This window comes from Salmo salar, chromosome ssa19, assembly GCF_905237065.1.
Source record: "Salmo salar chromosome ssa19, Ssal_v3.1, whole genome shotgun sequence".
NCBI classification, from domain to species: Eukaryota; Metazoa; Chordata; class Actinopteri; order Salmoniformes; family Salmonidae; genus Salmo; species Salmo salar.
Genome location: NC_059460.1, coordinates 13,294,631 through 13,306,764, shown reverse-complemented (window position 1 = coordinate 13,306,764; position 12,134 = coordinate 13,294,631). Strand labels below are relative to the sequence as shown.

Here is a 12,134-nt window from a genome sequence, read left to right as displayed (position 1 = left end):
CATGTTACATAATCACACAATGTCAAATTTGCCTAATTAGAAAATATAGATATGAATTTACACAATTTTGTATCATTGGTGAACTGTCTGTAGGGTCACAGGAGTTTTTAACCTCAGAGAAAGTGAGAACTGAACAAGAGAGAGAGAGAGTAGGTAAATATAGACAGTGAAAGCAATTTGAAATCTGAATTGGCTGTGAGCTGCAGCAACAGATGGTGGTGTCAACGCTGTAGACTAGAGTAACACTCCTGACGAGACGAAACAAACAAACAAACAAACAAACACGGACTGTGAGAGATGATGCTGGTAGGCAGGGACTGAGTCCGTAAACTTAGCTGTACCCTGCTGGCTGTACTCTGCTGGCTGTACTCTGGATTCATGATGATTGATAGATTTTATTGGGGATGGAGCAAAATGCACACTGGAGGAAGGTGAGCAGTGCAATTAAAACAGACATTGTTTATTATTAAAATCACTTTTCTTATATTGTCAGTTCCATGCCTCGTTTCATGAAGATAATCAGTCACCCATTCATATCTTAAGCACCGATATATGGTATTCGCAATATATGTTAGCATTTGCATGACTTGCAACTACTGCTAGAGATATACTGACCAGGGTATCTTAGTTACTGCCTTGCCCACCGAGGGTGCCTGATCTGTGGGCTTCAGAAGAGGAACAGCTCCCTGCTATAGGGCCTGTTAAAAACAAGCCCCTTCAAATGCTGCACAGACTGGTTGTGTTGTCTGAGAAGCAGCTGGACTGCATGGATCTGAAGAGCAAACATGAAGGTGAGTCATTTAGATACAAACGCACTAGTTAGAAATATCTGGTGTGACAGGCCTTTACCACTGCCAAAATATGTGAACAGACAAACTAGTATCCTTTGCAAATGTATGCTTTTTTCTTGATTTAATATTTTCTATTGCATTGAAACATTTTGTTCAATCATTCCCAAGTAATTGGTTGTAGGACTTGTATTAGTGTTCGTGAGGTTTCTTTATCACGTTGAGGTTTCACTACAGGCCTTATGGAAGCAGGAAATGTGTCTCTAAAATGTCCCTATTTTGACTTAACATAATACTTGCAATACAAGGTGGGAACTTTTTTTGTCGTTGAAATGGATTAGGCGACAATTGCGGTGGGAAACGCTTTTGTGCAGAATTGTTTATATAAAAACCACCGTCCCATTCAATTTGTAGTCACGCGATGTTTCATGTTACCACCACATGGAAAAACATACCGAGTTTATAGACAGATGGAATAAATTATGAACTTTATAACTTATTTCGTGACTTAATTTATGGTGGTTAGGTGCACGGCGATGAGCTTCATGCACATTTCCACTAAATATCGAGGGTGGGCTATTTGAATTATGTTGGTGACATGATCGTTGCTTGGCTGCCAATAATAAAATAAAAGGGATCTGGCGTTTATCTAGCCCAAACGCCGGCTGATGGCGATATTGAGTCGTTTCATTTTATTGTCCAAGTGAATGCATGCAGATACACTTGTATCCGCTGTGGATCGGTTCGTGAATAAACAGTCTTCATTCAGGCTCCAAAGACATATATTTCCTCTTAAATTAGATTGAATGAAAAGGCGGAAAAATACGTAAAATATGACTACTTAGTGATACATTTCCCACCAGCATGTGGCGAATGCCTAGTCCAGGCTATTGTGTTCAGCCAATCAGGTTGCTGAAGTCTGTTGTTTATCCCTGGCTGAACTAGGGAAGCATTAGCCATAGCATGGTGATGGAAAATGGTTCTTCATAAAGAACGTATGCATATTTTCCCTTTTTTATATATTTTTGTCTTCTCGCCATTAAATCGAATTAAGGAGGTAATTGTCATCTTTGCAGCCTGAATACAGAATGTTTTATGTACAAACCGGTCCACAGGGAAAACGAGTGTATAGCTCATATGCATGCATTCTCTTTGTACAGTAAGATAAAACAACTTAATATCGCCATCTGCCTGCCTTTTTATCCATATCAGTTTTTGTGACAAAACCATCGGTAGAGTTGAAAATGTGATGGAAATCCATTAAACTTTGATTTTGTATTGCATACATGGGAACTTAACCACAAAAGTGTGTGTGTATGTGTATATATATATATTATATACACACTTTTGTGGTTAAGTTCCCATGTATGCAATACATTTTTTTTATATATATATATTATTCTTTGTAATTGTTATAATAAAATAAAAAAATTGAGCTTACTGCACCTGGTATTCACATATGGTCATCGTACCAGTAGTAACATATTTTTTTACCCGTTTTCTCCCCTAATTTGGTCCCTTGGCACATCTCTGCAACTCCTCAATGGGCTCGGGAGAGGCAAAGGTCGAGCCATGTGTCCATCGAAACATGACCCACCTGGTCGCCTACTTCTTATCACACTGCTCGCTTGACCCGAATGTCAGCCGCACCAATGTGTCGGAGGAAACACAGTTCAACTGACAACCGGAGTCAGCTTGCAGGCGCCGGCACTGTCACAAGGTGTCGCTAGAGCATGAAGAGCCAAGGAAAGCTCCACCGGTCAAACCATCCACTACCCCGGACAGTGCTGGGCCAATTGTTCGCAGACCAATGGGGCTCCCGGTCACAGCCGGTTGTGCGGTGCAGTGCTTTTGACCGCTGCGCCACCCAGGACCAAAAGTGTTTTTTATGTATACTACATTATCACTCACAGCCTTTTATCCACAACAAGTCAGTGTTGATGAACACCCCTCTGGAGGGAACATTTGCATATCGTTTTTATGCAGATTTTAGAATATTCACATGAAAATCTGATTTGCCAGTTGGATGGAAACCTAGGTATTGTAATCAATTAATCATTCACTTGTGTCATTGCCTCCACCAGGTAAAAGCTAAACTGTATGGCTGTCTGTTGGCTCTGGGTCTTGGAGTAGGCCTCTCCCAGTACCAGTCTAAAAGTCACACAAAGCATCACATCCAACAGGGCAGGTCAACCATAGTCCACCTGTTTGAGTGGCGCTGGAATGACATAGCTGAAGAGTGTGAGCGATATCTGGGACCCAATGGATTTGATGGAGTGCAGGTAGGCTCATGTGTTTTTCTACCAGGCAACAGTACAGTCAAATCACATTGTATTTCTGTTGGAAGACCGCTTCTACTTTTAAAGTCTATTACACCATTTAGGTATACGATCTGATGACCCAGCCTCCACTGTTAACACTACTGATAATATAGATAATGTGTACATACAGTATAGATGCACATCAATGGAGGCTGCTGAGGGGAGGACTGCTCATAATAATGGCTGGAATGGAGTCAATGGAATAGTATCAACCACTTGTGTTTGGTACCATTCCATTAACTCCATTCCAAACATTATGATCAGCCGTCCTCCCTTCAGTAGCCTCCACCGCTGGAATGGAATAAATGGAACGGTATCGAACACATCAAACATATGGAAACCACGTTTGACTCCGTTCCATTGATTCCATTCCAGCCATTACAGTGAGCCCGTCCTCCAATAGCTCCTCTCACCAGCCTCCACTGATGCACATGCACAGTAGGTATTCCTCATAGAAATGATTGATAATAGATTCATTTTACAGACTATATTCTTCATAGAAATGTCTTGTACTAGATCTCCCCTCCCAGTGAGAACGTGGTGGTGACTAAGCCATGGAGACCGTGGTGGGAGAGGTACCAGCCAGTCAGCTACAACCTCTGTTCCCGCTCTGGAACCCAACAGGAGCTCAGAGACATGGTCTGCAGGTGCAACAATGTCGGGGTAATGATGATGGAACATGATTCCTTTGAATTCATTTATAGAAGGAAAAAGGGACATGGTTATATAAATTTTTAGAAAGATGTCTTGGTTCAATCATTTCTCATTTCATTCGTTAGCATCTCATTGGTTATGCAATGTGTTATTGCATAATGGGTTATGCAATGGATTGCTTGAGAAGAGACATAATTTAACTCATTGGTACGAGAGGGATGTACCAAATTTCTGTTTAAATTGTTAGGGAAGGAACACGACTGCCTACAGATACTGTACTGCATGCGTTTTGACCTCCTCATTGTGTAAATATATTTGAATAGTGTGAACGAGAGCCTTATATTAAGACACAACATGTACAGTGCCTTCAGAAAACATTCACACCCTCTGACTTTTCCCACATTTTGTTGTGTTACAGCCTGAATTTAAAATTGATTCAATTGAGATTTTGTGTCACTAACCTACACACAATACCCCATAATGTCAACATTTAATTATGTTTTTAGATTTTCTTTTACAAATTAATTATAAATAAAAAGCATAAATGTTTTGAGTCAATAAGTATTCAACCCCTTTGTTATGGCAAGTCTAAATATGTTCAGGAGTAAAAATGTGCTTAACAAGTAACATCAGTTGCATGGACTGCAATAATAGTACTTAACAGGATATTTGAATGGCTACCTCATCTCTGTACTTCACACACACAATTATCTGTAAGGTCCCTCAGTCGAGCAGTGAATTTTAAACACAGATTCAACCACAATGACCAGGGAGGTTTTCCAATGCCTCGCAAGGAAGGGCACCCATTGGTACACTAGATGGGTAAAACAAAAAAGCAGACATTGAATATCCCTTTGAGGATGGTGACCTTATTAATTACACTTTGGATGGTATATCAATACACCCAGTCAATACAAAGATACAGATGCCCTTCCTAACTCAGTTGCTGGAGAGGAAGGAAACCACTCAGATTTCACCATGAGGCCAATGGTGATTTTAAAACAGTTACAGAGTTTAATGGCTGTGATAAGAGAAAATTGAGGATGGATCAACAAAATTATAGTTACTCCACAATACTAACTAAATGACAGAGTGAAAAAAAGGAAGCCTGTTCCGAATAAAAATATTCCAAAATGTTAATCTTGTTTGCATTAAGGCACTAAAGTAAAATCGCAAAAAATGTGGCAAAGAAATGAACTTTATGTCCTCAATACAAAGAGTTATGTTTGTGGCAAATCCAACACATCACTGAGTACCATTCTTCATATTTTCAAGTATGGTGGTGGCTGCATCATTTTATGGGTATGCTTTTCATTAGCAAGGAATAGTTTTTTTTTTTTTGTAGGCTTGTAGGCTTTTTCTAACCCATCGCTTTCTACTACATATAATAATACGATTAAATTATATCTTTACGTTAAAAACCAAAGTCTTTCAGAATTCCAGTCATTTCAATAAATGTTATACCCCTTGATCTTAAAAAATACGACTTGGAAATATGGAAGTATAGATTAGCCAAATTGTTTTACCTGAGCATAACCCCAAAGCTAAGGACTTATTAGCCAGGCCTACTCTGTTGTTTATGATTTTGTTGTTATGGAGGACTGATTGGGCTCATCGATTTGAGTTGAAAAATAAATGTTGTGCTCATGGAATGGCATGCTTTGAGCACTACCTTAAATGGTTATTTACATGTTAAAAATTAATGACATATGCTACGTTTGCTATAGGCTTATTGTTTACATTTTTGTTGGTGACACTTTGATATCTTGATAATGCAGCTGTTTAAACGGCAAATTTACAGATAAAACAATAACAAAACGGTGCCCCGCCTCTGTTTTGGTACAACGCTGAGGAATGGGCCTGGAGAAATGTAATCACTCTCAGATGAATAGACAGAGCTATGGATGCAAGGACTGACCTTCCATTATATCAAAAGTATGGTTTTAACCATGTTATGAGGCTATACATTGTTTGTTTAAATTTACAATGTTTACAAACATTGTGTAATATTACAGTACCATTCAAAAGTTTGGACACACCTACTCATTCAAGGGTTTTTCTTTATTTGTTGTATTTTCTACATTGTAGAATAATAGTGAAGATATCAAAATGATGAAATAACACATTTGGAATCATGTAGTAACCAAAAAAGTGTTAAACAAATCAAAATATATTTTAGATTCTTCAAAGTAGCCAAATGATAGTCCCACTAAGCGCAAACCAAATGGGGTGGCGTATAGAATGCTGTGGTAGCCATGCTGGTTAAGAGTGCCTTGAATTCTAAATAAATCACAGACAGTGTCACCAGCAAAGCACCATCACACCACCTCCTCCCTGCTTCACGGTTGGAACCACACATGCAGAGATCATTCGTTCACCTACTCTTGGTCTCACAAAGACACGGCGGTTGGAACCAAGTCTCCTCTGAACAGTTGATGTTGAGATGAGTCTGATACTTGAACTCTTGGAAGCATTTATTTGGGCTGCAATCTGAGGAGCAGTTAACTCTAATGAACTTATCCTCTGCAGCAGAGGTAACTCTGGCTCTTCCTTTCCTGTGGCGGTCCTCATGAGAGCCAGTTTCATCGTAGTGCTTGATGGTTTTTGCGACTGCAACGGATTGACTGACCTTCATGTCTTCAAGTAATGATGGACTGTCATTTCTCTTTGCTTATTTGAGCTGTTCTTGCCCTAATATGGACTTGGTCTTTTACCAAATAGGGATATCTTCTGTATACCACCCCTACCTTGTCACAACACAACTGATTGGCTCAAACGCATTAAGAATGAAAGAAATTTCACAAATTGACTTTTAACAAGGCACACCTGTTAATTGAAATGCATTCCAAGTGACTACCTCATGACGCTGGTTGAGATAATGCCAAGAGTGTGCAAAGCTGTCATCAAGGCAAAGGATGGCTACTTTGAAGAATCTCAAATATAAAATATATTTGAATGTGTTTAACACTTTTTTGGTTACTACATACTTCCATGTGTGTTATTTCATAGTTTTGATGTCTTCGCTATTGTTCTACAATGTACAAAATAGTAAAAATAAAGAAAAACCCTGGTATGAGTAGGTATGTCCAAACTTTTGACTGGTACTGTGTATATATATCATTTATAATTCCAAAAATGGATGTAGCAACTACAGATTGCTTAAGACTATCAAAAGTGTGTGAGTTTGAGCATGTGTCCATTAGGTCTATGGATGTATTTGTTTTATCAGCATTAATTAGATTGCCTAATAAAAGCCCTACTTTTATTTCATAGTCTGGGATCCGCATATATGCAGCTGTTGCAAGAGCGCATTTTTCAATGGCTGTCCACTGGTTTCAAAACAGTAATTGATAGGCAGCTTAAACTTCTTGAATTCAACCATTATTGGGTTTAAATAAAGCTTAGATTTATGAACAGCCATCCACAACAACCACAATCCGTAAGGCGCATATCATAACCCCACCGCCACCATGGGGCACTCTGTTCACAACGTTGACATCAGCAAACCGCTCGCCCACACAACGCCATACACGCTGTCTGCCATCTGCCCGGTACAGTTGAAACCGGAATTCATCCAGCATGCCAGTGGCCATTGAAGGTGAGCATTTGCCCACTGACGTCGGTTACGACGCAGAACTGCAGTTAGGTCAAGACCCTGGTGAGGATGACGAGTATGCTGATGAGCTTCCCTGAGATGGTTACTGATAGTTTGTGCAGAAATTTTTGCTTGTGCAAACTCACAGTTTCATCACCTGTCCGGGTGGCTGGTCTCAGACGATCCCGCAGGAGAAGAAGTTGGATGTGGAGGTCCTGGGCTGGCTTGGTTGCATGTAGTCTGCGTTTGTGAGGCCGGTTGAGCGTACTGCCAAATTCTCTAAAACAACATTGGAGGTGGCTTATGGTAGAGAAATTAACAATAAATTATCTGGCAACAGCTCTGGCGGACATTTCTGCAGTCAACATGCCAATTGTACGCTCCCTCAAAAGGCGAGATGTCTGTGGGATTGTGTTGTGTGGCAAAACTGTGCATTTTAGAGTGGCCTTTTATTGTCCCAAGCACAAGATGCACCTGTTATAATGATCATGCTGTTTAATCAGCTTCTTGATATGCCACACCTGTCAGGTGGATGGATTATCTTGGAAAAGGAGAAATTCTCACTAAAAGGGATCTAAACAAATTTGTGCATTTTTGTGTGTATGGAACATTTCTGGAATCTTTTATTTCAGCTCATGAAACATGGGACCAACACTTTACATGTTTCTATTTTTGTTCAGTATATTTAATCCATTTTGAATTCAGACTGTAACACAAGAAAATGTGGAATACGTCATTGGGTGTGGAATACTGAAGGCACTGTATAAGATAGAAATAATATTTAAATATGAATTTCAGGTATGCATGTGGATGTGAACACTTGCAGGTGGGAGCACGGCTGCACTGTACTAAATGCCTTTAGGTCTCTCATTGTATATCCATTAAAATAGCGTGAACTACAGCTATGAATGGCTGTGATATCCGTTTGAATAGTGAAATACATTCGTGAATCAGTATTAGTGTGGTTATGAACACATCTCTCTCTGCAGGTGAAGATCTATGCAGACGTGGTCATTAATCACATGTGTATGTCTGACGCGGGCGAGGGGGAGGGCAGACGCCGTTCGACCTGTGGCTCATACTTCAATGCCAGCAAGAGGGAGTTCCCATCTGTGCCCTTCTCCGCTTCCCACTTCAACGATGACAAATGCACCACCAGCAGCAGAAATATTGAGACTTACCAAGACATTTATCAGGTATTATTTCAGAGAGAAAATAAGAAGGATAACTCCTTGTAAATACCACTAGACACTGATGGAGACGTATTATGTTCTCTCTCTCTCTGCGAACCACTTTTTTTTTAAATAATATAATGTAATGTAATATAAACCCAGAGATCATACACTGTATTGCTTTGGCATTTCAACCCACCAGGTGCGTAACTGTCGTCTGCTAGGACTTCTGGATCTGGCGCAGGACAAGGAGCATGTGAGGGAGAGGATAGTGGACTACATGAACAGACTGGTGGATATGGGTGTAGCAGGTTTCAGGGTGGACGCATGTAAACACATGTGGCCTGAGGACCTAAAGAACGTCTACAGCAGACTTCACAACCTTAACACCACCTGGTTCACACACGGATCCAGACCACTCATTTACCAAGAGGTGGGAATGAGAAATGTCCATATGTCGACTTATTGTACTTGTATTATGTATTTAAGTAGGCTATGTATTCTGTTGTTTTGGCCTGAATGGGATCATTTTTGATTGCTTCCAATGTGTTTTATGTACTGTGATTTGTCCAACATGCAGGCTAGTCTAGCAAATATTTTATATATATTTTCTCATTTTGTCATGCGTTTCCTGTAAGTGTCAATTAAACATTAATGCTGCAGATTTAGGAATTTATCGATCAGCTTCCGACACTGAAGCTGTAGGCCTACTGGGGGCACCACGTTTACGTGTGTGATTTAGCAAAAACACTACATATCCAACAGCAACACATTCCCATTTTCTCTTCAAGGTTATCGACCTCGGTGGCGAGCCGATAAAAGCCACAGAATACTCTGGACTGGGCCTTGTCACAGAGTTCAAGTATGGTACTATGCTGGGCTCTGTCATCCGCAAGTGGAACCAAGGGAAACTCTCTGACCTCAAGTATGATATAGTATGCCTCCCAAATGGCACCATATTCGCTGTATAGTGCCCTATGTTCCCTGCTGGTCAAATCTAGTGTACTATGAATGGAATAGGGTGCCATTTGGGGGACACACACACAGTACAACATATTGCCATGGTCTAAGAAAATAAATATGGCAGATTGTATATCAGCAAATTCTCAAATATATGTTGAACCCCCTAAAGTATATTGTCTAGGTTACTACGTAAACCCTGGTTCTCTGATGGAGAGAACAAAGCATCACTGAAAGAGAACCAGCTTGAGATACTGTGAGAATTCGGACTATTCTGAGGTGAAAATTAGCTTCTAGTCTGTTGTTTCAGGACGTGTGGTGAGAGCTGGGATCTGCTGCCCTCAGGCGAGGCATTGGTGTTTGTGGATAACCATGACAACCAGAGAGGGCACGGTGCAGGAGGGGCCTCCATCCTCACCTTCTGGGAGCCCAGGTAGGGACCATACTGTAGAATCTGATTATAGATGTTGCATAAGTATAGACAAATTATTTCTATCATATATCCTCAGAATGTATAAAATGGCCACAGCTTTCATGCTGGCCCATCCCTATGGAGTTACGAGAGTGATGTCAAGCTACCGATGGGATCGACGTGTTGTGGATGGAAAGGTATGCTTCTGACAGTCGAAAACGATATCAAAAAAGTTCTGGTGACTTAAACTGTTAAACCGCGACACTTTAGATCTTAAACCTCTCATATTGTGTATGACTATGGTCAATGTGACCGCCTGCCTCACGGTCGTGCTGTTCGTCTTGCTACCTATCTGTCTGTCAGGACCAGAATGATTGGATAGGTCCTCCCAGCTTCCCTGACGGCTCCACCAAGCCTGTCCCCATCCAGCCAGACGGCAGCTGTGGGGAGGGCTGGGTGTGTGAACACAGATGGCCCACAATCAGGTGACAGTTTACACCTCCAGATCTCAGTCAGTCAATCATGTTGAATAGTATTGTATTGACCTACTGTAAAGGGTAACACTTTATTTGAAGGGTACTTTAACAAGGACTTCATAACACGTTCGTAAGCAATATGTAAAGCATTCTTAAAAAATGTGTAAGTGTCTCAAAAATGTGGATGTTGACATAAGCATCTTATGAAAGTGTTATATGAAGTTTTAATGTAGGTCCCCTTCGAACAAAGCGTTGTCCATCCAGTAATGTGAGTATTTTGACCTGGTCAATGTACAGTTATTTTGTATGTGTGCTTGATGGTGATTATTATTTTGCTGAACTGCTCTCTCTCTCTCTCCTTGTAGAAATATGGTGATGTTTCGTAATGTTGTCGATGGAGAGCCGTTGTCTAACTGGTGGGACAATGGGGGGAACCAGATAGCTTTTGGACGAGGCAACCAAGGCTTCATAGTTATCAACAATGATAACTGGTACGTTTCACCATATGAAAGAAGTTATAGATAACACATTTGCATATATTTAAATGAATGCCATTAATTAATTTGTTAGAGGACATTTTAATGGTCCATTTTGGATCGGAAGGGAAGCACTGTTTGACGGAATTGTCAAATGCTAATAAGATGATATCTGAATGGGTAAGGAAATCAATTCCATAACCTAGTAGTCATCCTACAGTACTTGTTTGTAACACTTTGAGCTATTTCCTATTATTCAGTTCCCTGGATGTGATGCTGTACACCGGCCTTCATGGAGGAACCTACTGTGATGTCATCTCCGGTCAGAGGTCAGGGGGGCGTTGCTCGGGGAAACAGGTGACCGTTGGCGGGGACGGGAGAGCACACTTCACCATCAGCCCCTCTGACCCGGACCCTGTCATAGCCATTCACACACACTCTAAGCTGGAGTAGGAGCTAATAACGCTGCACTTTATACCACAGACTGTGATATTATAGTTTGTGTATCATTACTGTATTTCAAGTGGTCTTTCTATCGAGGTTTGGAAAGATGATGATTAAGCAATAAGGCACGAGGGGCTGTGGTATATGGCCAACGTGGTATATTGGCCATATACCACAAACCCCCAAGGTGCCTTATTGCTATTGTAAACTGGTTACCAACGTAATTAGAGCAGTAAAAATACAATGTTGTCATACCCATGGTATATGGTCTGATATACCACGGCTGTCAGCCAATCAGCACTCAAGGCTCGAACCACCCAGATTATACTACAGTGGTGTACTGAGATACTGAAATGTCATGTGTTATAATGGCTCATATCAATTTGGGTCGTGAAATGCAAACAACAGCTGTGTAAAAACATCAATGTTAATTTTATGTCAGATGTGATCACGCACTATAGATTCTGAATGACTCTTCAAATTTAGCGTTAATATACATGCATTCATTATATACTGTATGTGTTATCATTTGTAAAATACAATTAAATGTCCAGTTGGAAATAGAACCAGTTCCGTTTTTTATTTTTACTGACAACTGTCATGTAGATTTTTCTAAAGCTACCTGGCCATGGCACAATGATGACAAAACCAGTTTTACAACCCCTCCTAATATTGCTGATGTGGCTTCACATAGTGTATGAAGATAACCCAGCCAACTCTAGAGAGTACTCTTGTAATCAGTTTATCAAGACTTTCCCTGAGCAAATCTGTCAATTCCAAGGTGTGCTTATTCATTATCCAACGAGTGATGGCTTTACTATGCATATTTTATGGCT

General features: G+C 40.5%; 1 protein-coding gene across 2 annotated transcripts; it reads left to right on the top strand.

Moving 5' to 3' along the window:
- The first annotated feature begins 240 nt into the window (after window positions 1-240).
- LOC106578483 (alpha-amylase) lies at window positions 241-11,864 on the top strand. 2 transcript variants are annotated; one of them, XM_045702104.1, is made up of 12 exons: window positions 241-431; window positions 629-791; window positions 2,873-3,070; window positions 3,626-3,772; window positions 8,348-8,554; window positions 8,733-8,963; window positions 9,322-9,455; window positions 9,801-9,923; window positions 10,000-10,099; window positions 10,266-10,387; window positions 10,744-10,869; window positions 11,115-11,864. In XM_045702104.1, the coding sequence occupies exons 2-12, from the start codon at window positions 786-788 to the stop codon at window positions 11,305-11,307; spliced, it is 1,587 nt and encodes a 528-aa protein (XP_045558060.1). In that variant the 5' UTR covers window positions 241-431; window positions 629-785; the 3' UTR covers window positions 11,308-11,864. The 2 variants fall into 2 exon arrangements, with proteins under 2 accessions (XP_045558060.1, XP_014012808.1); XM_014157333.2 differs by having other exon boundaries at window positions 324-791.
- Window positions 11,865-12,134: the final 270 nt, after the last annotated feature.